Source organism: Necator americanus, chromosome II (assembly GCF_031761385.1).
Source record: "Necator americanus strain Aroian chromosome II, whole genome shotgun sequence".
In the NCBI taxonomy this organism is placed as follows: domain Eukaryota; kingdom Metazoa; phylum Nematoda; class Chromadorea; order Rhabditida; family Ancylostomatidae; genus Necator; species Necator americanus.
This window is the reverse complement of record NC_087372.1, coordinates 39,502,968-39,530,518: the sequence shown is the minus strand read 5'-3', so window position 1 is coordinate 39,530,518 and position 27,551 is coordinate 39,502,968. Positions and strand designations below refer to the sequence as shown.

Genomic DNA, 27,551 nt, shown 5'->3' with positions numbered 1-27,551 from the left:
CTTTTTCTAAGTTTGCAAATCATTTGCTGAAAAATAACTAAATAAAGTTGAAAAGTTCGACTTTCAATGAACCTCGGCATAGTTGAATGTAGTATCGAGTTTTATAAGCTGTAAAGGAGGTTGTTAAATAAATCTAATGGCTAACGTTTCGGCTATATCGCCTTGTTGAGAGCCTGAAAAGGGCGATTCAATCTACAATTTAAACGACCAACCTCTCCACAACTTACAATTAAATAAAGCTTTGATGCATGCATAGATTAATTAAAACTCTCAGAAGAATTGCTTGGGAGTTCTTTTCAGCTCCTGAAAATAAGTGACACACATAAAAAATCCTACATCAGTGTAAACATTTGCTTTCCACGTAAGCGTACGTAAAAACAACATTGGGCCAGACTTTATTTTAAGTTCTTAAAGTAATACAGTATGTCTTCTTGAATTCGGCCTCTATATATCAAAACTAGTGTCAGACATGTAAATAAGAAAGTGAAAAAAAGATGGTAAATTCTCTATTCGCCGCTCATTTCAAATTAATCATTTAAAAAAAAATGTACGCAGTTTAAAGCTGCGTGAGATGAGTGGCCATAGTGTGAATGACGAATAGACATGATTTTGCTCCGTATATTAACACGGTCACGTTATTCCGCGAGAATCCGTGCATTAAAGGACGTTTTACTCCGACAACAGCGTGAAATGATGATATATGTACCACCATTTTATATGCTTTGAATTAGATTAGTACGTCAGAGTTAACAGAACAACAGATGTAATTGAAAATGTCATTTAGTTTTTTGTACGATAAATGAAGTCTGTTACTAGTTATGGTATGCAGTCTATAGCCTCCATAAAATGAATATGTGAGCTCAGAAAAAAAAAACGATATTCTATCCGCAACAGATGGGGATTCTAAGAGCTGACGCGATACGCCGATTATAAGGGTTATTTTAGTAAATATTGTGTATTTCACAACATTGCTTTTTGAAGTAATCATTGTGGAATGCACAACATTTATTTTAATTCCAGGATTACTGCTTCCCACTAAATCAATTTGAAAAGAACAACGGAGGTCGAGATGCGTATTTCAGTATTCTCATACGCATGCGAGGGATTTCTTTTTTGTCGTGGTCAACTTATTTTGAATCTGTTTAGGATCAAAATTTAAGTCTTAACGAAAGACGTTCTTTACGATAGAGGTGTTTTTCGTTAGACGGAGACTTTTCTTTGCCATTCTTATTTGCAGAGGCGGGTGTGGCGCAGTCGGTTAGAGGTCCGTTGTAGCCACACAGTCGAGGGTTCGAAACCACCCCAGTGCAAACCAAGCCTTTCTTCCCTCCGGGGTGGATAAATTGATGCCAGACTTGTCTGGGAGGATAAAAACACTGACTTGATCATCGGCTAGCCACCGCAAGTCATTGTATAGGCCAACACGCGTTCCAAAACCTCAACGATTACGAATTCCAGTAAAACGCGTTGGCGCATCCCAAGTGGATTGATACGCCAGTGACTTTTTTATTCTTATTTCAATGTAATTGACATGTATTTTCTCAGAACAAATTCCTTTCTAACCTTAGGCATTGATCATGTCAATTGAAGCCTTAGTTATTAGGTGCTCACGAAAAAAGGCACTCAAGTTAGGGATACTTTCAAGAAGAGCTCCGACTTATAATCTGCCGGCTAGAATGAGCAGCAGTTGATTTCAAATATAGCAATAATGGATATCACTATGATTATTAGTACGTGAATGCATTTAGCTGGTAATCCTGACTGTTCGGCCACACTGCTTCCACGTCACGCTGGTGCTAAACCAACTACAATTGTTAACTGTGGCGTTTGCAGCAATAACGAAGAGGGTAAGACGGTAAACAGACCTCTACAACCGGATGCTATAGAGCGCCTGAGACGACTTCGATACTAATTCCAAGTAGTTGACTGAAACCACCAAACCTTGACTGAATACTTAGGTGGAAAGTAAAATTTTCTCGTTTTACCTTAATAATTCTAAATGAAAGGCAACTTCGTCCAAGAAAAATGCTGCATACGGTGTAAGTTCATCTTCTCAGGTGTCAATTACAGCACTATCACAAAATAAGGCGAGCTTCAGCAGCTTCACGTAAATAATCATTAGAAGAGGTGTCACCTGCATTTAATGATTGTGTCACGTGGAGCGACTTCAGTCATCGGTGAAAATAACACATAGGAACAGCCAAGAGACTAGATTAGAGGCATCACTCCACCCAAATCTGAGGTGGTACGGATTTCAGGTGGACTATTCGTATACGGGAGAGTCGATTATGGGGAGAGAGGTGATCCCGTCCATTTTTCCTAATTGCCGTAAAAAAACGGCCCGGAAGATACGGCTTCGGACGTCCCGGCGCGCTATTTTCTACAAGGAGTTCGAGTGGAGCGCACCAGCCTTGTGCCGGCGCTGCATCTTACGGGCTACTTTTTTTAATGGCAATTAGGAAGAAATAGACGTAATCACTCCCTCTCCATAATCTACGACCCCGTTTACGGATACTCCACCTGAAATCCGTACCACCTCAGATTCGTGGGGTGATGCCTTTAAACCAATAGTTTAGGAAATAAGGGTGCTTCGCTCATGTCGTGCCCACGGATGACTTTCTCAGTCTGCGCGAATGCGGGAAAATTGCCGTAGGCATTGTCCTGCAGCAGAATTCGCGCGCCAGCCAGCGTATATAAAGACCATTTTTGCAATGGAAAAAAAGTGCAGTGAATTGTTTTACAGCTCAATCATGATTATACTACATAAAACGGGTCTGTCACATGTGTGTGTGTGTGTCAGTCACGAAATCCCAAAAAGAAACGGGTCCCACGGCGTCGGATTGGTGCGCCGGCGCCAGCAAGCTATGGGATGAGACGTGTCCCACGCATCGAATTGGTACGTCGCGGAGCGGTAAAATGGGGTGAAAAGGGTTCGAAGGTGTGGAATTGGTGTGCCGTGGTGCAGTAGTATCCACGTGTGCATGGTAAATAAATGGATGGTAAATATAACGACGTTGGAACCGTTTCATAGCCTGGCCACTGCCCGTGTTGCGTTTCATCTCTGTGGCTATCTATTTGCTAGCACATTTGCCTCAGGTTGTTAACATCCTTTCTTCAAAAAGTGGGGAAATCCATGCAAACGGCTTCTTAAATAGTAGCCAACAGTTCACATAATCTGATTGGAACGTTATCTTCATCAGTACGATGATGTCGTTGACGTCATTTTGTGTTAAAACATCATTCTATGATCATTGTTGGGGGAAATCAGGAGGAGCACCCATACTTCAAGTAATGCTTTCAAGTTTTATCCATATTATTTTGATATGTTTGAAACTGAAGGTTTTTAAAATGTAGAACTGTCGCGTTTAGATAGAAAACTATGAAATCTTTCGCCTAAATCTATTTTAAAAAAGAAGAAGAAGGCGTTGTTATAAAAACACTTATTATAATTCTAATTTCACAGGAAATGTCACTATTATTATATGTCATTGATTAGTGAAGTAAACGAACACCACAAAAAGTCTGAAGTCCAGCTTTAGCCGGACCTTCATCGGCAAATTAGAAAACAACAACGATTGGGGAATAACAGAGATTTCTGCTACGATATCTTTTTTAAACCTCGAGAGCAGCGACTGCACCGACGAGAACAACAACATGAGAAGAAGAATTTTCCTTGGAAAAAAGTATGGATAAAATTTCTATGAGGAAGTTTCAATTTTTAGGTTCACATACCGAAAACTATTTTAAGAAAATAATGTTCTACTTAATACATTTAGAGCATTTCTTGAACAAACTACGGATGCAAAACAAAATTATCACAAAACTGTTCCTCTACACAGAAATTAATGAATTTAATTTTTTTCTCCAATAAATTCCACAACCTTCCCTTAGTTAAGGAAAATAGGACAAATATTTTCTTTGTCCTAACGTAAACTGCCTTGGATATGTATATTGTAGAATAGAAATACCGCCTTGTTGTTTGCTTGGTTCCTCATTTCCCTGCAGGAAGTAGAAACTCTCATTTTGCCTTAAGAGGAGATGTCACTTCTCGTCTTCAGCTTTTTTGCCATCGAGAATTGGATTTCTGTCTATTATCCCATTCTATCCATTCATGTATCATATTTCTTTACGCTCATTTCTAGAATTTCTAGAAATGAAAAATTCATTTACGCTATTATCACACCACTAAATGATGAAATGATCTAAAGAAAGTGTGGGAATCTATTCATTAGATTATTTCTAAAAAAAAAACTGAAAGTGTGTGCTTTTTTTTTGCAAATTTGTTTGTATACATCGATTTGCACAATAGTCGCACCAATAGATATAAACATTGGCCAGCACCAATAAACAGAAGGAGACATGCTCTTAGTGGAATTAGTTGCTCGGAAATAGTTCAATGTTTTTTTTTGTGAATCATTTCTGTTGTGGAATGCTGGAAAAATCTCACATTTTCTCCACATGTTCCATTTGGTCGTGGGAACTGATAACTTTTTTGAATTCTGCGTGAATAGTGAAGTTTTCTGGAGGATATCTGATTTGAAAAGAAAATAAAAACCGGTTTCTACCTGCGTTTCTACTATATCAGGTTGTCTACCTCTAAAATACAAGAATTCCCGCTTTCAATTCCAAATTCTTCCCTTAATCCCATGCTTCCCTCGAATCATCGATGTTAGGCTGCTGGAAAGCCTTCAAAGCGGATCCTACGGCTTGAGATTGTCACCTTTTCAATTCATTTCTCTTCAAGTTGTGTCATTTGCCACATAACCGTCCAGCAATTTGTTTTTTTTTCTGCATAATCATTTCCTATTTGTCCTCAGTTGTGACTTGAAATGGCATATCTAAAATATCCAAAATTTCGAGGAAAAGAAACGAAAAGATGAAGGATGGGATGGTCATCTCCTAGTTTTCGTTAGTGGTTCTTCTGCTATCACTTTTTTGCTCCAATAAAATATTTTTCAATAGTTTTTCCATGTGTTTGTAAATAGGTTCGGCTTACGTCAACAAATCATGTTATGGAAAGAAAAGATGAAGGATTGGGATATGAAGTGAAATAAATGAAATAGTAATTATTTGTAGTATTGACAATTTTCCTTAGGAAATATCGTTCTCTTTAATTTTCTTTCATAGCATCTTAACACGCATTTATATTAAGTATTGATTTCATTACCTAAGGAAATACTGGATAAATATTTGCTATAGAAGAACTATGTATGCTCTTCTACTTTTTTCACTTTTATTATTTTGAAATATATTTGTGATGAAGAGCTTTTTGTTTCTTGTAAACACAAACAAAGTGCAACAACCCCTTAGGATATCATTTTCATCAGCTCAGGCACAGCTCACCAAAGCGCAACAGTTTGCGCCGGCACGACCATCGTCATCGAAAATGAGCGACGACTCGGCTTTTGGTTCGGATTTTGTGAAATTCCGGAGAAAGGGAAAAGAGAGAGAGAGAGAAAACTGCACTAAAACGTTTAATACTTCAGTTATTTCTTTATCGATTAGTAGTTTTCTGTAGAATCGAATAAACAAATCCAGCAAAATGTGACACGAGTATGAATATGAACTGCTATCATCGGATTTAATTGGCTAGATCAGATCAAATCAATCGAGATATATATCAAAATATTCCGTATATTTGATACCGTTATAAAAAAATATGTCAAAAAATATGTAAAAATATGTCCTCAAGAAATTGCAACACAATGAAACTAATAATTTAAATTTGATATTTTAAAGCACTAAAGCATTTAAATTGTTGAATTTTAGAAAAAGAAATCAGGAGGATTATTTTAGTTTCTAATGTATGACAGTATGTAATAGTAGAACCTTTTCTAATCACTGTAATGACGTCATACCTCTCCTCAGCAAATTATTTACAAAAAGATTACTCAGTCCCTCCTCATTCGTACCTTTACGCACCTTTGATTTGATCCACATTATTTTATTGTTTCCGTTTTCTGGAATTCCCTTTTTTCCAAATCCATTTTCTACACAAACAGCTTCGGTCCCAATTATATGTTTCCAGTGCATTTTTCCCTCTTCAACTTCTCGATTGCTCTGAAAAAAGAGTTTTCGTTAAGGAAGTGAGTCGAATATTGCTCTACTCAGTTCATATGCACTTTTACAGCCGAGTTTTTTTTTTCAGATGGATTTATTCCCAACACTACTCCATGTGCTAAATCAGTGGTAAGAATTTGTTATATTTCGAGTTATAAAACTGTATTTGTTGAAGGTTTGAGTGGAAAATGCTTCACATGGACGATTTAGGTGACGGGAGGCACATTTTTCCTCGTTCACTTTTTTTTGGGAAATACATAGGACTTTCAAGATATGATAGAGAAAATTGTCGGGATAGCTCAGTTTTTAGAGAAAACTGTCGGGATAACATAGTTTTTCTGTTGTATTTTTTTTTCTTGCCACACAACCACGTATCCATGGAAATTTTATTCTTATTCTATGCATAGTCTGTGCATCACATGACATCCTGAATCACTACGCTATCGGAAGCCAACGAATAATTAAATGCATCCATTGTGCGTACGGATTAGAATGTTCAAGGATCAGGACGGATTTTTTTATCTGTCGTTCAGATACTTCCTTCGCAAAGAAAGAAAACAAGTCTCTCTTGATATGGTTACATCTTCTAATGTTTCCCAGAAAAAAAAGCTTAAATATCCATTTTTTGAAGGATTCTAGGGACGAGGCGTCGTCGTTGCCTGGGTTTGAAGAGAAAACATCCTTCTAAATGTGCAGTGGATTGGAATAAACGATGTTCAAACCGGTTTGGTGGCTGAAATACTAGAAAATACCATAAAACATCTAGCTAATAAATTTTCTCTCCAAGAAACAGATATATCCGCCGCGTAAAAGACTGCGCCAGATTCCGCTGACAATAACGTTGCCGATTTTTCTTTTTTTTAAATGCTCTGACTTACACGAATGTGTGTTTTTTCTTCTAATGCAATGCATGTGAATAAATAAATAAATAAATAAATATACTTTGTCCAAAAAAAAAGAGAAAAACTGTTCAAAACGCAGAATCTTTGACGCTGTATTCCAGCTAAATTTCAGTGCAAATGATCGATTTAAAAGCTCTGATTTAGATAAATGTGTTTTTGTTTTTTTTGGTGCACCATTGATGTGTTTGAATAACTGAGTAAATAAATAAATAAATCAATAAATACATTTTGTCCAAAAAAATGAGAAAAACTGCTCAAAATGTAGAATCTTTGACGCTGTATTTGAACTAAGTATCAGCGTGGTTGATCGATTTAAAAGATCTGACTTAGAAAAATGCGTTTTTGTTATTATTTCCTTTTGATGCGCCATTAGTGTATGTGAATAAGTAAATAAATAAATATATTTTGTCCGAAAAATGAGAAAAGCTGTTCAAAACCTGAAATTTTTGTCGCTATAATTTTTGTCGTTCAATCAACACTTCAGTAATGTTGATCGATTTAAAGTTCTCTATTTGCGTCTTCTGTAACAAACACAAAATGAGAGCACGACGTTTGTAACACAATTTCCATTTCCATAAGATTGCTAAAAGTTAATTAAAACGGTAAAAACCCTGAACTCGTGTCTTTTTCTCGTTTTTATATTTTATAAGCGGACACGTTACACGAAAAGAAGGGAAAAGTGAAAGTGGCAGTGCCATGAACGTTATTTTCATCCAAAGTTAAGCTTCGTATGAATAATGACTTTTGTTAAACGGCTTAACCAAAAAAAAAGAATTCGTTTGATTTTTCTGGAAAGAAAAAAAAAACAGAGGTGGAAGTAAGCGCAGCTTACGATCTTCCCAAAATTAATTATCATTTGGTTCGCGACATTTAGTGAGCAAGTAGTAATTAAATAGCAACCTTTGAACAACAACAAAAATAAACAATAACAATAATAAATAACAAATGAGGGAGTAATAGAAAATAGATAAGAGACTAAAGTATATAAATTGTATAATAATAATATGATCTACAATATAGTAATACATAAATATATACAAGATCATTGCAACCGATAGGTTTTACTTTAGCTCAAAGATAAAGAAATATAAGAGAAGAACATTAAGGTATTTGCCAAGCCTCCGAGATCCTCTTCATTCCGCGAAACCGCAACCGCTTGCTGAACTTTTTGTATACGGCTCTTCAATATATTGGGTTTTTTCAAAATTTATCGTGAATAATACTGATGGGTGTTTTTCGCTCACTTAATTATAATTGACCTGTAGGTATATGGATTAAAAACTTCGGAAATTTCGTATGATGTCGAGTTATTGGATTTTTTTTTCCAGTCAATATTCTATGATTTGAATGAAACTTCAAAGCTGGCGATATACAAAGAATATTTTTCAGTGTGAGAGAAAAATATTTATTTTGATGTTGTTAATTTTGTATTTACTAATATTAAGAATATTTTTTGTTTCCAGTCAATATTCTATGATTAGAATAAAACATCAAAGCTGGCGATTTACAAAGAAACTCTTCACCTTGATCATCGCTAACTTATCGAAAAAATCCTTGGAAATTTGGTCGTGAGAGGTCCATCATCTCTTTTTCCCTCTCATTATCGAGGATTGTTGACAATTGTTTTGACTTAGTTGCTAGAACATTGCTATTCCTCAAGCGTTTCAATCTTTGATGATCCTGGCGCTTGTTTTGTGGCTCCGAACCCCTGACATTTGAGGGATTTACTGTAGGGGAACGCTACATTGCATAACCCAAAGCTCTTTCTCATCTCCAGGTGTAAAGGATTTCACCAGGACAAATTCCAGAAAATGCTGCGAATTATTGTGGATTGATCAAAGCAATCTCTACATACAGTACCACTTTTCCTTGTTTCATCTTAAAGGCATCACCCCACGAATCTGAGGTGGTGCAGATTTCAGGTGGAGTATTTGTATACGGGAAGGGAGACTACGGAGAGAGGGGTGATTCCGTCCATTTCTTCCTAATTGCCGTAAAAAACTGCCCGGAAAATACGGCTTCATTCGTTTTAGCGCACCATTTTGTACAAGAGGTTCGATTGGAGCGCGCCAGTCTTGTGCGGCGCCGCATCTTCCGGGCCGTTTTTTACGGCAATTAGCAAGAAATGGACGGAATCACCTCCCTCTCCATAGCCTCCCATCCTGTATACGAATACTCCACCTGAAATCTGCACCGCTTCAGATTCGTGGGGTGATGCCTTTAACCTACTCTATCTATTACTGTAGCTCCTCAGTTAGTGCTGAGGAATTGAAATGCTTTCAGAACGAACAATATAAGTGGGTAATATAAAAAAAAAGTAAAGGAAATAAAAATAAAAAGAAAGTAATATATATATATATATATATATATATATATATATATAGTGAATTCCGTTTCTTTCTTCACTCTCAAGGAGGAACCGGAACTAAGGAGAGCCTGTATAACTCTAAATCCCTCATTCATCCGCTAGCATCCCATTCAGAACTTTTGCGAATCCTCGAAGACTAATCATTATCATTCCATTCACGTCATTCCATTCAGGAACAATGGAAAAACTTCCGACGCATGTCGCAAACATTGTTTGGTCAGGTTGCGAACCTTCCGGCGAGTCTACGGCTGGAAACGAATAGAAATTCTTTTGAAAAGAGTCGCGCGACTCGCCTAGAACTGCTGTCATAACTGGGGCGTGGCCTGGGGGGAACAGCTTCGGAGCGACAGCGACGGCAGCGGCAGCAATTCTCGACACCACTGCTCACCCATCGTCGTAGTGTCAGCATTGAAAACATCTTGGCTTTGTTGTGATGTGTCGCCAGGCCGGCATCAATCCAGTTACTGCAGCTAAAAGTAAACTAAACTATGCCCGGAAATATAATTATCAGCTTGCACCGACTTCATAGCTTTCAATTTTCAAACGCATCACGATCCGGCCAGCTTGCAACCTACATTTAACGCTACGCTCTTTCTTCAACGCAAATCTCGGATATTATTCAAAACATCCGAACTATGCTTTTTATCCACGCCTTAAAGAAGAGTTTGAACATAATACAGCATTACCCAAAGACTTTTTTTCCTTTCTGGAAAAAAATCTCCGCGCTTCAGAAAAATTTACCGTATTTTCTTTCATTTTGGTATTTTTTCCGAAGCAATTTTTGTCATAAAACAGTAAATTGTAAATTAAATGTATTCGGTATTATTTGTTATTATTATTTACATACTATATTATTATGCATTATTATTTATTTGTTATTTAATTAAATTATTTACCGTGTTTTCTTTCATTTTGGTATTTTTTTCCAGAGCAGTTTTTGTCATAAAAAGACAGTGAATTGTAAATAAAATTTATTTAATATTATTTATTATTATTTACTTACTTTATCACTATATATTATTACTTATTTATTATTCAATTGATCTACTATAAATTCCTGAATTTTTAGTGTCATCAAAGAATTTTTTCTTCCAAAACTATTGAAGCATATGTATGGTATTCTTTTTCCCGTAATTAACTCAGAAAAATATCTTCACGTAAATAAATGTTAACGATTATCTTGTGGATGATTCTTTGACAGAAATATCTCTCGATGTTTATGTGGAACTTAAAAGGACGCACCACTCATTTTAATTGATCCTATTGTTGAAGTTTTTCCGGAGAGAAGTGGTGTTTTCTCTATTCTTGCTTGATATTTCTTCTATTATTTATGTATCTGAACTTTACTGACCTCTGCTAAACTTCTCTACTATTTTCTCCTTAACAGCTGAACAGAAGTAGTGAATTGTCAGAAACGAATAAGCCGGAATCTTTTGAATTTTTTGTCCTTAAAACTATATTGATGTAATTATTATTCTTTATTATTATTATTATTAGTGTAAGTTAGGTGACAACGGATGAGTTAACTATGGATAGAAACGAACAATAGAAAAAAACAAGAGCTATTCCCAAGTGAAGAGGAGCTGAGGAAATTGTGATTCTTGAACTTTCAATGAGATGTTTTTGTGAATTCGGGAGAAGGAGTGGTGGGAACAATCAAGGAACTAAAAGTTGTAAAATTATATAGTCACTGAAATTAGACTAAGAAATTAGAAAATAATAAAAAATAATAATAAAACAATAAAAAAATGTAAAGTAAGTGTGATATAATATTATTTTATTTAATAAATATAATATAGTATAATATAATATAAAAAATAATAAATAGTAAAATTAGAATTGGAAGTATTAAATTGAGATTTTATTTGCGTATAAAATGTATAAAAACACCAAAGAATTAAAATTTGGTGTTTGTTTTGAACAGGACCATATTTTTGATTTTTTTTATCGTTGATAAAATTTTCTAAGATTCTTTGAGAATTTTATTTTATCTCTGATAAAATTCTCTAAAATAATAAATAATAAAATTAGAATTAGAAATACTGAGTTTGTTTCAAACAGAACCATATTTTTGATTTTTTTTAATCTTTGATTAAATTCTCTAAGAAAACAGCTATGTATTGACAAAACGTTTACAAAAAATGCTGGATATCTTTGAAAAAGAGTGAAACAAACCTCATCGAAGAGGTATTAATTTATTAAATTGGAAGATTTTCTTTTAATTTTTAGTATCGAGTAAAAAAAGATAATAATACTGAAGCAACCACGTCCTACTAATCTTTTTCTGGGCTCATATCAAGAATTTCTCGTCTTTAATGAAGTTAATAATCTTCCAAAGATTTTCTAATTAGTCAAGTTATTGCTGTAGATATAAGTTTTTGAAAATTGCTACTACTTTCCCTGGAAGCGATTTTCAGGCGTCTCTCACCTTCTGATCTTGTTTCTCGCCCATTTTCAGATGTCGTAACAAGTGTCCGAATCCCTTGCGACATGTGTTTGTTGTTAATTGTGCTGGCAGTGATCGTTGGCTCTTGTGCGGAGATCCGTGTGAACTTTTGCGTGCTTCGCTGCAAAGATAATCATATGCGTGAGGTAGGTGTCCAGAAATTTTCGAAATTTCTTAAATCGGTGTTTTGGAATAGGAAGGATAACAAAAATTTCCTCTAGATCACTATAGAAAAGAGAATGTTCTGGTAGGATGTCCAAAAAAACATGGACATAGATACTAAAGCCAACATTACGGTAGGCATTCTGTAAGTTTTTGGTGAGAGAATAAAATTTTATCTTGAGTTATTCTTATAGCAACACATCTGAACAAAAGAAACAGCACTTGTAAGAAGAATATATGGGCATAACAATGGAAATAATGATCTTTTTCTAATAAAATTGTTACCAGTAGAAAAAAAATGTTCTGGACTATTCTGTCACTTTTCCTAATTTCCTAACCTCTTTTGGGATTTTGAAGGATGTCGTTTTGCAGCAATTCTCCAGCGTGGATGCGCGATCCACAAAAATGAGATTTGAAATGGACTAGGGACCAGTTCTCGTGCACATTAATACATCACTTCTTTTGGAGAGGGAGTTTTGGAGTAAAACAGTAAAAGAGAGCTAAATGCAAGCAGTTGAGAGTTTTATAGGAACTGCTTGTAAAAAATAAATTTTAATTAAGGATTGGATAAAGTATAAAATATGCAGCTTATATCCGGATTCCTAGGGACTGTAAAAATTCCCTGCAAAGTAGCACTATTGTATGTTCGATGGTTACAGAACTGTTTTTTTTTTCATTTTTACAAAGGTTTCTTGAATACTTAAAAGAAAAACACTAAATAAAGTATAATTTGCTGCGATATGTACACAGCAATCTTCTAGAAGTTTTTCTCGAGCAATCACCATTATTTTCACAAAAGCCTGGAAGGAGAAAAATTAATAATATTTGTGCTCAAATATGGCCAATATCAAAATCAATCTCTTCCAGATGGATAACGAATGGTCTACCGACTTCACATTACCACTTCTCAATCTTCTCAGGACCACCGGGAATGAAACGGCAGCATATCTTAAAGCGAAACTTATTTGCGAGTAAGTTTTCGGCTAAATATTTTCAGTTTGCCGCCGAACTTCCGTTTCATTTTATCAGCTCAACAACGCTGTCCACAATGAAACGAAGCGTGATTCCCGGAGGTGTTCCGGATCCGCATCGCGTTTAATGTCGCTTGCAAAAACGCAAGCTGCACTTCTGCGGAACGTTTACACTCGCCCCATCACCTTTACAATTGTGCACATTCAATTGCAATTTTTTCTTGTTCAGTCTGACGGACGCAACGCATGGCAATTGCTGAGAAGTTCGTTGCGCGCGAATCATTACGTCATGCGGCTCGTTTCTATTGCATAATACTCGCTAATTGACTTCAGCAACGCTCCGGACAATGCAATAAGAAAGCCATGCGAGACAAGAGCCGGACTTTCTAATCGCTGTGGAAAAATAATTCAGTCGGGAGAAAAATTCTGACTTTCACGAATACGTTCTATAGTTTGCTGAGAAAAGGATAATCCACTTTTTTCCAAAACATCTGAACTACTGGACCTAAGGAATCTTTTCCGGATTTTAATGCCATGCATTTCTGCGCCAATTTCTAATTTTTCATTTTTCTTTATCATTATTTATTTATTATTATTTATTAATATTTTTATTTACTTATTATTCTTTAATTCTTTTTTTTTCTTTTTTCTTTTTTCTTAAACCCCTTAGTTTGGCAAACATGTTTCCACACGAGCGCGCATTTCTGCGACAAATTCTAATTTTTCACTTTTCTTTATTTTATTTATTTATTTATTGTTATTTAACTTATTTATTATTCTTTAATTCATTAATATTATTATTATTTATTATTCTCTTTGTTTTTTTTAAAACCCCTTCGTCTAGCAAAGATGTTTCCACATTTTGAAGAGATCTATTATACATTCCTCGTACATACATATCTTCGTTCCTCTTCCCATCCCCAAAATGAAATTCCCCCGAGGATTTGAACATCTCATTTTGATTGCTTACAATATTTAAGCGCGTTTTAGGTTTTCTTCAAACACATACATATTTCTAAGCATTGCCAGCAAGAGGTCCATGTGGTTGAGAGTTGCAGCTGCTGGTTGAAGAATGTGATCCACATTCCTCAGAGGATAGATTTATTGTTTATGACAAATTCTCTGTCAGTTACATTCAATTCGCTTGAAAACTTTGTTCCTTCAAAAACTGTTATTTAAAGAGAGTGTTAATTTTTTTTTTCAAATTTTATATTTTTTATATTTTATATTTTTTTATAGGGCAGAAATTTTTCGTTGTGTTGAGAGAAAAATCACTTAAACAATCCATAATTGTATCAATAGCGGGTCCATAAAGAATCCCAGAATCCTAGTAAAATTTCTTTAAATCGATTCCAGACACCATGAGCTGTCCTTTACTTACGGGAACCCGACCATAAGCGCTTCTTAGAGCAATAAATAATTATTTTTGAAAGAATGGTGACCGTCTGATTGACTGCACATAAAAAAAAAACTAATCTAATGAAGCATTGCATTACATAGGGCATATCATGGATTTCCCAAGTGATTCCCAGTGACGCAAGCCACATTTTTCTGTTATTCTTTTTACACTTCTTTCGTCGCCAGGGATCGTAGGGGATCTCCTTTAAGGAAAAAAATTGAAATCTCTTTTCTTTTTTACTTCCAAAAGAGGCGATATTGAAGAGTGAAGAAAAGATTGTTTGATTAAAAGAAGTGACGTTTTGAAGTTTTGCTCAGAAAATCACGGAAAAAATAAAATCCGGTAAAACAATTAAGTGAATTAATTGGTAATGGAATCTGTCTCGTTAGGTTTGCTTCATTCTAATGTTTCAGCTGTGTTTCATGGAATTTTACCCGGAAAAAGCACTTTTATGGATTGTGATTATTTCTGAATCCGTTACCTTCATAGTACATAGCTATATATCAGTGTCTTACATTAAAGCGAATTATAATTTTATTTATTTTCGTCCCGCCAACTACTGTGCAAGGAATCTGTGTTTGCTTTCGATAGCGAGACTTCTTTGAAGACCTTTTTTTTTGAAAAATGTTTCGAAAAAAACATCTGCCTAATCATAAAAATCTTAAAGGAAAGAACAAGGAGGTGGATTTCCTTGCCCTTTTGCTTGTTATCCGAAGTTCGGATTGCAAACGATGCCTAACGATGACATTGAAACGTAGTGAAGCGGAATAGAAATATTTCCGAGAAAAAAGAAAGGAAGAGAAAGCTATAACGTTGCAAACAACTGAACAACTCTAAAAAGAAGTTATACTTAGGATTTTCATGGGATTTTACCTACTTTCTTTCATAATGGATAATATTTCGTCCACATCCAAGAAATTTGTCAAATTCCTTGTATTCTGGCACGTTTTAATTGTTATTTGCTGAATTTTCTGATTTTCATTGACACACTCAACAAACGAACGCATCACGGCCGCGCAAGGTCATGTTATCGTGTTTTTTATTTGACCTACTTACGTAACTAACGAATTTATTCATTGCTAACCTTTAAATGTTAGAAACTGGCACCCACTTCATGAAAAAAAAGCCTTCAAAAGGGCAAAACTTTACTTCGTGTCTTTTCCGCCGTTTCTGAGAATGGATTGAAAAGTTTTTGTGATTATTCACTCAACTGCCTATTATGTAGTTTTGTTTACATACGTTCATGAGGTTATCGAACGACAAATAATGACGATAAGCAGTAAACAAAAATAAAACAATAATAATATATAAATACAAGTCACTGTAAAATTATAAGTATAAATGTAATAAATAAGTGATTAAAATCACGGTAGTTATAATTGCAAGTCTGTCCAAATATTTAGTTTGTATTTTATCCATTACTGTAATCATAGAGCTCGTACCCTTTCCAGAACACCTTCATTCACAAGAGTATTCCTTCAATTTACTACTTTAATCAAAACGCTCTTCTTTCTACTTCTGTACTGCGTTCCTAAATTTTTCTCGCAATTTTTCTTATTATTCTTTCTTATTAAATTATTTTTTCTGTCAAATGAAACATTTCCAACGTTACCGAGTGACTGGTAGAAATTAGAAATAATTTTAAAGAAAAAAAACTAATGAAAATAGAGCGACGCGCTCACCAGGAATTGTTATTTTGTTCCTAAATCTTAGCATGAGGACAGTGGGAAGATTTTTGAATTTTTCCCGTTCTACCGTTTGGAATTGCTAGAAAAAAAAAACGCAGTAAAATCTCTATCCACCATGTTACGGGAAATTCCCTTGAAAAATAAATATTACTCATAATTCCAGTATTCCACAAAATGATCAAAATCAAACAGATGTTGATGGTCTTCTGGGGATGACAATGCATTGATATTTCCCTATGCTGTTCCATTTCACATGCAAAAATCCTTAAACGCATCACTCCACGAATCTGAGGTGGCGCGAATTTCAAGTGGAATATTCGTCTACGGAGTCGTGGATTATGGAGAGGGGTGATTCCGTCCATTTTTTCCTAATTCCCGTAAAAAACGTCCCAGAAGATGCGGCGCCGCACAGAGCTGGCGCGCTCCAATCGAACTCCTTGTAGAAAATAGCGCGCCGGAACGCTCGAAGCCGTATCTTCCGGGCCGTGTTCTACGGGAATTAGGAAGAAATGGACGGAGTCACCTTCCTCCACATAATCTGCGACCGCGTATACGAATACTCCACCGGAAATCCGTACCACTCCAGATTCGTGAGGTGATGCCTTTAATTCATCCCATTTTTTCCCCAATATTCCAAGAATCTCAGCTAATTCGTGCAAACAAGCTGGAGATTTTTTTTTGTTTTCTGACCATTTACATTCAAAGAGAGAGAGGATATTTGTGTGAGAGGTCGAGCCCCGTTACGAGCGCTCCTAATGCTCGTTATTGTTCTTTTACGAATGCTCACAATGGCGTAATGTGATGTGGTACTAACATTAGAGGAAAAACAACAGCCGAATGGTTGGTTATCACGTTCGTTCGCTAAGAGATTCACTGAAATATTTCCAGAAAAAAAGCTGGGAATCTGAAATTTCCGTCAAGAAAAATCTGTGACGACTGCCAACGAATTCCTAACCAAAAAATCCCCGGTATTTCTGCAATTTTTCATCTTTTCTATGACATCAATGCCACAAAGTACGAGGGATTTGAGGGAACGCCGCGTGACCCATAATTTAAACAAATCCTAGAAATCCCCTTATTATTGACGATACCACGCATCCGTTATAAAATATGGCCGACTGATTGTTTTCTCCTCCAAGCCACGTAGTGGTTTTCAACCATTGTTCTTTTTTTCTGGATTTCAATAAAGAAAGTCTAGAAAATACGGTGGAAATACAGTGATTTCCTTGCATCTTAAAATTCTCTTATTTCAGCTATTTTTGTTGATGCCGAATGGCATAAGTGTTCACAAAATTGTGTAGATTTAATAATGTTTAACGAATAACGTCATCACAGAGGATATCTGGTATTAATTTTTCTTGAAGGAGAAAAAACAGTTGGAAGTGTTGAAATTTGGGCGAGAATCAGAGAAAAAGATCCCAAGAAGATCATAAAACATTTCTTCACCTTCAAGGAAGCGATTATTGGAATTTTTGGCCAAATTATTTCGTTGTAAAAATAATAATCACAATTAAAAATGCGACAGATTGGAAAGAAATCATTTGCAGCTATTCCAGATTGTTTTGATCAAATCATACATTCGTTAATTCTTTCGTCAACTCATTTCCTCGTTGGAAAAGAAAAATTACATTCCCATTCACAATTCTTTCGTATGGAATTATCTTAGTATTTTTTTTTTTGGGCGATTAGCAAAAATCAACCTGGGAAAAAAACCGGAAAATTCGGAGGATTGTGATTAGACTGAAACTCCTGCATAGTTTTACCGTTCTACGGGTCAGAGAGGTTTTTTGGAACAAAATGAAAATTCATAAAGAAAATCAACGGGCGTTTTATCTGCAACCGCTGACTATAGCCGCCCTCCCCAATTTATATTTCCATCAGAGTTTTGCTGAATAGTAAAGAACCGAGCGCTTTCCGCATTCTCTGGCAATTTCTTGATCGATTTTTCCATCATATATTACTCCTTTAGAGTGGGGAAGTAGCATGAAACTATTTGGAAAATTTATTGACATTAAGGCCTGGGGCACTTTTCTTAGAATATACTCTCTCAATTCCCTTCAGGGACCATAATGGATCTAAATCTAATACGACGTGATTATATTCTCCACCTAATGAAATAGTACATAGTTCTGGATTTGATTAAATCACTTCTTTTCTTGGTAAATTCTAATTTTTTAGAGATAGGATAACTGCTTCTTCCAGAAATTGCTGCAGTAGTAAAATAATTTTCTCATTTCCTACTAAAGTTAACCACTAAGAGAAAGATGAAGGGACCACGAAAAAAAAAAGCGCAAAGTACACGACTTTTGAATTTGTTCTTGGCCCCGCGAGCGTCTCGAGGGAGATGAAATTAGAGAGTTCTATTGTTGACAGACGTTTCAATAGGAAGTGTGTAGAGGACAAAAAGGACAATCACCCACTTTCCTGCGAATTATCGGGATCTCAAATCCACATAGAAGAAGTGGATATAGACTGAAGTTACGACGCCGGGAAAAAAAGTGGAATAATGGTTCTTTTTAGGATTTACGGTGCTATAATTTAAGAAGGTCAATAATAGTTCTTTTTTTCTGACTTCTCCGATTGTTATTTTCGATACTGGAGGGGTAAAGTAGAAGTGAGGATGAAATGAACGGAATTAATGACAGTGACTTCCTAAAACTCACCTCGTCGTTCGGAATTAAAATCCCGAAACAGTAGGATACTTTAACAAATGGTTGAAGTTTGGAATCGCACGAAAATCTCCCAAAACATGGGCATTATTGAGAATTAGTTCCTGAATTTTTGTCTCTTCACATAAATTCGAGATAAAAAGAAGATCGGAAAGCAATTATACAAGAAAGAAATTCAAAAAAAACTCGAACTAAATAAAATTAAAAACTAATTTTTGACCTGTGCAGGAAATATGTATGTAAAAGATCTAATCGTTCACATCATCAATCATCTATGGTTACGCCGTAAGGTACCGTAGTAGTGCTAATAATAATAATAATAATAATAATAATAATAATAATAATAATAATAATAATAATAATAATAATAATAATAATAATAATAATAATAATAATAATAATAATAGTAATAATAATAATAATAATAATAATAATAATAATAATAATAATAATAATAATAATAATAATAACGCTGAAAACCTTAAAGAACAAAAAAAAGAGAAAAACCTAGGGTTGGGAACCTTAAAAAACCAACAGAGTTATCTCTAACAAATTTTTTATTGATTTTTTTCTTCAAGATGGGAGGTCCATTCTGCTAGTAAATTGAAGAATAGACCTCCCATTCTCCCAGGCGCAGAATGGATCTTCCTTCTTTGAGAAAAAGCATAAGAAAGAAAAATTTGGAACAAAAAGGAGCAGTGACTGGTAGACAAATTTTCTTTTGTTAGAATATTGGAGTCTGAGAAATGTGTGTTTGAGTTTTCTAATCATTTCTGTACCCACCACCGAATAAAAAAAAACGTCAACCACTCTCTTCATTCCATGTCTTTTCCGTCTCTCTCATATTCGCTCTCTCATCGGGGGACCTTTTCCTCCCGTGCATCCTTTACGGAAAATTGAATCATGTTGGGTGATCGTAAGCAATTTCAGTCACCTCTCCTATATATCATTTTCTGGTCATGAAATTAGGGGGAATGTGCTTCTCTCGTCGAACATCCTCCGGCAATTCAGGCAAGAAAAGAGCATGACATGCAAGATGGAAATAGATATATACATGTAGCTCGACATAGGGATCATTTTAAGAAAAATGCTACTTTGTTATTTGCCTAGGACTATGTTGCACTATATGAGGGCCAGAAAAAAAAATGCTCAGCTTTTAAACTCTTTTGAGAAACACAAAGAGGGAATAGAAAAGAGTAATAGCTAAAATCTGGGCACAATAGAAACAGAGATTTTTTTTTTCTTTCAATGTGTGCAGGGAGTTTTTAATGCTCATAACTGGGACCTCTGAAAAATTTCACCTTTCTCGTAGTTAAAATAGTCAGCTGATAAAAATTTTACTCTTGTATTTTTCTAAATAATAATTCCCTAATTAAATTCCTCTATTTTTTTAGTAATATTATAGAAGAAGATCCTTTTAATTTCGAACAAAAATAGGAATAAAAAAGCTACATCATTGTTAAACTCATTGACTCCTCGCTCTGTGTTTTCCTAGAAAAATCGTTTATAGTGGCAGGGTTAATCGCACAAGGGAGGATTGAAAATTGTTAGAAGAAAAGTACAAAATAATTAAAATGGTCATAACAATACATCTATTTCATTTTTTTCCCTGAAAATTTTAGTACTATGGATGAAACAAACATGTGTAGCCTATTGGTGTAAGGACCTAGGGAAGCTAACGTTATAATACATAGTGGTGCCGGAGAAGGGGTCCCAAATTTTTTATGTCCGCAAAAAATTTGACGAATGGATTTTTTCGTAGTCTCATAAGTCTGAAATCCAAAAACATGTCCCATATCCATGAAATTTCATGTTTATGAGGAAAGGAGGAAATTGTGATTCCAAAAAATTATCTCGGTTCTCGGTTCTCCCTTGCAAAGGGGTCTCTGTTAGTTGCCAAATAAATAGGAATAAATCCTCACTTCATAAAAATTGATACTTAAATTTCAGAGAATGAGAGGATATCGAAGAGAGGAAGAGATTGACGTTTTCATAATTTGCTTTGTTGATTTTTCCATAAATGTCTTCCAGTGGTTTAAAATTTTTATAACGGTTGCTGCGGAGTAGAAGTAAAAAAAATAAAAAAAAATTATATTGGGAAGCGATACTGTGTTCGAAATATCTACTTCTCAACCAAAACCTCGGAACGGATTTTTCGGCTTGAATTTGTTTTCCAGGATAACAAAATGTTTGGAAAATTTTGTTAAATGATGATTTAGTGATTTTCTCTGGCGAAGGAGCACGCTTTGGAGGCTTCCAACTGAATGGAAACCTCTGAGTATCATTTGTGATTTCATTATTTTATTTTATTTTTTATTTATTATATTCTACAAAGGCAACAAGCGTGCTCAAAGTTTCCTGGAGTTCTTTTAAAGTTTCTCAGATTTTATCCAAGTATTATAGTCTCTTTTTTTGCAGGAGTAACGCAGCTCTTGAACTTTGCCTGAATCGATGCAACAAATCGCAAGAATCCGCAATTCTTTTGGCTGGTATCAAATCGTGGCAGGACGCTTGTGCCCATTTGGAAGGTATACATAGAAGTTTCATCTTTGAAGCAGATAAATAAACGTTTGCCTGGGAAAGTTGTGAAATTTTCAAATTTCTATATTCATCAGCTTTTCATGCTTCACGTAGGAACACCGCAAGTACTCAAAGATAACTTTTCCCATTTGAACGCTTTGTAGAAGCTATAGAAAATTCAATGCAAACAAAATTCATTTTTCCTGTCAGGGGCGAGGAGAAATTTCCGTTTGATTGACAACTTCTACGGAGAAAAAACTAGAAATCAACAAAATAAATTGATTTTCTAATGAAACATGCAGTGACTAGTTCTTCGCTGCAGGGGTTAAAACCTATTCAAATGTGTCTTTTCAGAAGTTCGAGCACAATTCCCGTGTTGGAGGGAAAACGGCCATGAACTCTCGCAATCATGTCGTGTTCAAACGATAAATCTTAAGGAAAGCATGCATCTATTCGCTCGAAATCAATCTCAACAGAATATCCAGAATATTTGCAGGTACATAGTATTCGCTAACTCTATCCGCCAAACCCTACGAACGAAAACATTTCGAAGCTTCTCGAAAAAACTGTTCTATTCGAGTGTGTATGTGTGCGTGTTTTTTCTCGCCAACGATTTGGCCCATTTCGTGTCAAGTCACCTCTTAAAGGCAGCCTTATAAAAAAACGAATAACAAGCGTTCGTGGAAATAAAGTGTCCTGAGTTGAAAATGTTAGATAGGGAACGTCGATGAAAGAAAGACGAAGAAAGCGAACCGTTGAGAAAATTTCTCAACGGTTCCCTATCCTTGAACTGTTAGGTAAATCAATAATTAGGTGCAGATATTCTTCCGGATATTTGCCAGCCTCGTGTCGAAAATTTCCTCTGCACAAAACGAACATTTACAGTAATCCTATGTAGTAGTAAATTCATTTTTAAAAAAATTTAGTAAAATCCTTTCGTGGAAATAAAGTGTCCTGAGTCGAAAATGTTAGTTAGAGAACGTCGATGAAAGAAAGACGAAGAAAGCGAACCTCTGAGAAAATCTCCCTATCCTATAACTGCCACTGGAATCAATAATTAGGTGCAGATATTCTTCCGGATCACTCACTGCCTACCTGGTCTCGAAAATTTCCTCTGCACAAAAGAAACGTCTACAGTAATCCTATGTAGTAGTAAATTCATTTTATTTTCAGCGATTACGATAAGTTTTCCACTTGTTTCACTCAAGAACACGGAAAACTATGCGGATACCGGTCGGAAGTCGTACGTTTTCCTTATTTTAGTTTTGAGCACTTCTTTTTTTCCTCTCTCCCTTGTTTCCCCTTTCCTTTTTCCACTAATTCTTTTCTTCCTGACCTCTCCCTCTTTCCAACTCCTTTATTTATTGATTTTCTAAGGTTTCAGTACCATCTTTACTTATTTCTCCTTTTTCTTTTGCCTTTCCCTTCTTCTCATTCTCTGCCATGCATTTTCCTCATATTACGTTTACTTGCTCTTCAGCCTTTTCCTTTTCCTCCTCGTTTGCCTTTTCCTTTTTCATTCATTCTCCAAGAATGAATCCAAAATTGCGTCACAACGTTCCTCAGAAATGAAATAAAACATTCCCAGCACTGTTGAAATTTTCAGGAAAAAAATTATGGAAATTTTCAGATCACTGGTCGTATGTTCCACAATAATCGTGAAGCGATGTTCAATATGCTTAAAATTCGCTGGTCAACGCTTCCATCCCAGTGTGGCTACTCACATCTCCGAAGAGATACCTACTCTAACGAGAAATATGCGTTTTTCCGAAGTTCCGCCACTGTTTCTAGATTTTTCTCCTATTTTCTGCTATCGTTATCAATCGTTTTACCCTAAAACTTTGAGCATAGCGCTACGAAAAGTTTTTTTTTTTCAATTTCTGTCCAACTCAGGGTAAATTAGCATTTAAATCGGGGATGGATCGTGAACATAAACAACAAATTACTACTCTTACTTTCAGTAGTCTCCTGTATACTTATTAGTAGAAATACAAAAAACTTTCAAAATGTGAAATAAGTAGAAGTTTAGTGTACTACGTAAATACACTTACATCTGGTAGTTGTACCGTAGTGATTAGAAATAGAACAAAGGTTATCTAACCCCAAATTGTGACTCTCGTTCTTTCATTTATGATTCAGTTGATTCCTGTTGATCTGGTACTTTCATATCATTTTTGTTTGTGAACTTCGCGCTAATAAACTGTTCTTTTTTTTTAATTTAGAAGAAATTCATAACCTCTGATGTGCAGATTTTTAAGAACACACAATATGTACCAAAAATATTCTTTCGTAGATATTTTACCCTCTGATCCTCTGAAGGAGCATGACAATTTTGAGAGCTTCTTGTTTTTTTTTTTTTGAGAAGTTATTTCATTTCCATCAATAATACATGAGCTAAGGGAAACCCTAAGGAAGGATAAAGTCGAAAAAAATAAAACAAATTTAAAATAATAGTATATAGTAGTATATAGTGCAAATAATATAGAATAAAAATTTTAAAAAATTAGATTTAGAAACAAAAAACCTACAAACTCGTGTGTGAATGGGCAACGGAAAGATCTAAATGCACAGTCCGGCGAAGATTCGATGACCTCCTCAACTAAAGGATTCGGATATTCGGACACAAAAATGTACACAGACTCCTGTTTTTTTTTTTCTTCTAATGACTATTTCAATGTAAAACTTTGTAACCAGCTCAACTTAACATTTCAATGGAGCGAGTGTAGCGCCGTAGATAAGAGGTTCGTCTTTGTGTGCACGATCGATCGATGGTTCGAATCCGCCCTAGTGCTCACCAAAAGCCGTTCATCCCTCAAGGGGCAGATAAATTGGTACCAGGATTTGATTGATACTGTCGTCAGAGACTGGAAAGTAAGGACATTTCCAATATATCCTATAAATGTCCAATATGCCTAATCTAGAAATATTTTTATCAAATCCTGGTACGAATCCAATATCAAATGCCTAATCTAGAACAAGTCATCATCCCCTAGTATATACACTCGGGAACAAAAAGCCAAAAGAGCCCATATCGTTGTGTTTCAGCAGCCGCGTTAAAAATTTCAATGTACCAGGATTTATCGGCTCCGAGGATAAAAACATTGACTTAGTTCATCGGCTACCGCTACAATTCCCTCTAAGCCTAAGCACGGGCTCTTAAACCTCAAGTATGCATAGTGGGGTCAAAACGACCTGAAGCCGTTGCGTAAGCGGTTGCAGCACGAAGCGGCACGGTGAGGCGAAGCCGTTCGGATCGAGTGATGGCTTTTACTAACACCATTCGTCGCTGCAGTTCGCGATGGTCCCAACTTGATTCCGAAAGCTAACTTCGCCGCGTCACTTCGACCGCAACCGCTTACGCAACTGCACCATGCTTCATGTCATTTTGACCCGACTATGATTTTGAATTGAAGTGAACTCGTTGGCGCATCCTAAGCGACATTTGATTAAAGTAGGACACTTAATCCTAAATTAAAATTAAAATTTAAAATCAAAATTTTAATGTTAAGTTGAGATATTCAGACTGGGATTGATTTTTACTCAAAATAATTGGTGCAACGGTCCTAAGTGTTCGAACAGTACTTAATACGTAATAATACGTCCAGATCCATGGTAATCCATACGAATGATTTTGTTTCAGGCACTATCAAGTACGAGAATCCGGGACGGGTAGAGTTCGCCGAAGAACTTTGCGAGCACTCGAAAGTTATAAATTAAAACTTATTTCGTGTCATGTGTCGCCGATTCGCTACGAATCCCACGGGACCCTTTTGAGAAAGAACCCGTTCCACTACTACTCGTATTTCACGATGTTGAGCAACATGAACTCGCAAGAAATGCGTGTTTGATTGCTCCCCGTGGACCAGCAAAATGTGACCTCAAAATATCTTAAGGGTAGCCATCTATAGATAACAAGAGTAAAAAAGAAAGTTATACAACAGATGGAAATAAAGTGGCCTAATAAAACCCACGAAAAAAAAAACAAGGATAGAGGGTAAAGCTTAAAAAGAATGGATCGCCTTACCTCCTCCTAGACGATCCATTTTTAAAACAGTCTTTCCTGAGGTTCCTCAATAAGGGAGGAGGAGGTTGTCAAAATAGATTTTAAAAAAATAACCAAATAGTAAAGAGGAATTAAAAGAATTATGAGAAATAAAGCAAAATAAGTCAAAGGAACCAAAAAAAAACCACAAATATGGCCTATACGATAACGTCAGAAACCATTATAAATGATACTCAGGCAAATCGCATACGCTGCCAAATCAAGCAGATCAAAATTGTATTAATCCATGAGGACAACCGTGGAATTGTTCTAAATTAATTTAACTTTTAATATAAGTAATTTTAATTGTATATGAGGTAACATGAAAATGAAGTAAAGGAACTTAGAGAAGCTAACCAAAGACTCTACAGCCGTCGAGAAAGTTCAGAAAAAGTAAATCCTTTACCAGACAACTGATAGGCGGGTCGAAATTGTCCCAAAAAAATCGATGTTCAGGTCAAATCCGTGATGGCGAGGACCATCAGCTCCAATACTTTTTGTGGTGTTACGTATTCTAAAACGCAGTTCATTTATTTATTCATCTATTTATTTACTTGTCATTTAATTACTACACTATTTTTTTATTACATTTATTTGTTTATTTATTTTTAAGCAATTCCGATCCGTTTTTGGCCGGAGGACGCACATAGAGTTTCAGCAGGAACTGTCTTCCGTTGTAATTGTTTCTAGCTATCTCTTCTATGTCTAAGTTGCTCTTTTTTTTTATAATTTTAGTAAGTAATAGTATAGTAATAGTGATTTTAGTTTTAGTTTTAGTATAATTTATAATTTTATAACTTTAATTTTATTTTTATAATTTTTTAAATTTTTTTTTATAGACTGTAACTTCATCCTTGCTCTCATCCTCGTATCAACTGCTTTTCTGGAATCGGGAAAATGCTCTTTGTAACCTGTTTTTTAAGCAAAACAAAAATAAAAACTAATGGCCACTGCTTCATTGTCGCAGTATGATCTCAGAGCTACCCTAGCGATATTTCGCGAAATCGATAGAGCATCGATAGACTGCTAGGATCATTTGGCGGAAAACAACCTATATACACATCTCCTGGATGTGTTCAATCAAAAAACAACCTCCCAGAATGACATAGATCTAGTAAATAGAGTATAAATTTCTTTGTGGATTCAGCTGAACCACTGCAACTCTGATGGAATCATGGAAAATATTAATACCCTCTGAAATCCCCCGGATAATTGTTCGTCACTCATATGCGAGTCGGATTTCCTCCAAATCTTCGAACATATTTATACTTTATAAAACTAATATCGTTACTATTACTACTTATAACACTTTATAACACATTTATAACTGCCTTGTAACATATAAATTTCTTAATCTCCAGGTATTCTAGAAAGAAAATATTGAAAAAAAAGGTTGATCTGGATCAAGCAACGGTGGGGTGGTGAATGCTTACTGATCAGACAGTGGTTAAAAGTTTACTAGAAGACGTTTTCTGGATTATTTCTGAACTTTTCCACTCGCAACGAAAGGATAAAGGATAAAGTTTATGGCGTTAATCAATCCGCTTGGGACCCGTCACCATGTTCACCTCAATTCAGAATCGTTTGAGGTTTACGAACGTGTAACTAGCCCACACAATGACTTGTGGGGGTTAGCCGATTTTTCAGATCAGTGTTTTTATCCTCCCAGACAAGTCTGGTACCAATTTATCGACCCTTGGATGAAAGGCTTGGTGAGCATCAGGGCGGATTCGAACCTTCGATCGATCGTGCAGGAAGTGGAATCTCTAACCGCTACACCACACCAGCCCTCTTGCGACGAAAAATATAAGAATTTTACACTGTACAGTTCCCTAATGTGAACGTTTGACGATAACATCACATGGGGCAAATAATTTATTAAATGGATATGCGTGCGTGCCATGAACTCTATGGTGCTACACACAGAAGCTCCAGAAACAGAGATCATAGAGAATATTGAGGCGTGAGAGATCAGGGAGAGATCAAGGGAAAGACAAAGAACTAATCAAACTACCTAGAGAATAAATGGGACTAGCAATAAATAGTCAACATCTTCTTTATCATTTTGGCAACTCGCACACAATTTACTAGTAAGAAAAAAAAGTCAGCGATTGCTGTTTCTAATACGCGTAGAATACCGAACATTCTCAAATTAACAAATAGAAATTAGCGATTCCCACACGAGAAAAAACATTCACAGTAGCTTTTCTATGAAATTGGAAATCAAACAGCTCTGAGAAATCAGTTAAGATAAACTATGACTAGCTGGGGAAAATTCTACACCTCTTTGAGGAAAGGGCTTAAAACCGGGCAGATAAATATTT

At 35.5% G+C, this 27,551-nt stretch overlaps 2 protein-coding genes across 3 annotated transcripts; one reads left to right on the top strand and one right to left on the bottom strand.

Moving 5' to 3' along the window:
• Positions 1–1,738: 1,738 nt before the first annotated feature.
• Positions 1,739–24,902, top strand: RB195_020821 (uncharacterized protein; the record flags this gene model as incomplete). 2 transcript variants are annotated; one of them, XM_064189306.1, is made up of 7 exons in its annotated part: positions 1,739–1,847; positions 11,789–11,922; positions 12,806–12,909; positions 21,084–21,193; positions 21,540–21,681; positions 22,359–22,428; positions 22,816–23,022. In XM_064189306.1, 7 exons carry the CDS (start codon positions 1,739–1,741, stop codon positions 23,020–23,022), a joined length of 876 nt encoding a protein of 291 aa, XP_064045188.1. The 2 variants fall into 2 exon arrangements, with proteins under 2 accessions (XP_064045188.1, XP_064045187.1); XM_064189307.1 differs by lacking the exons at positions 1,739–1,847; positions 11,789–11,922; positions 22,359–22,428; positions 22,816–23,022 and adding an exon at positions 24,791–24,902.
• On the bottom strand, positions 18,944–19,548 carry RB195_020822 (uncharacterized protein; the record flags this gene model as incomplete). The annotated part of the gene is made up of 2 exons (XM_064189308.1): positions 18,944–19,137; positions 19,473–19,548. The coding sequence occupies 2 exons, from the start codon at positions 19,546–19,548 to the stop codon at positions 18,944–18,946; spliced, it is 270 nt and encodes an 89-aa protein (XP_064045189.1).
• Positions 24,903–27,551: the final 2,649 nt, after the last annotated feature.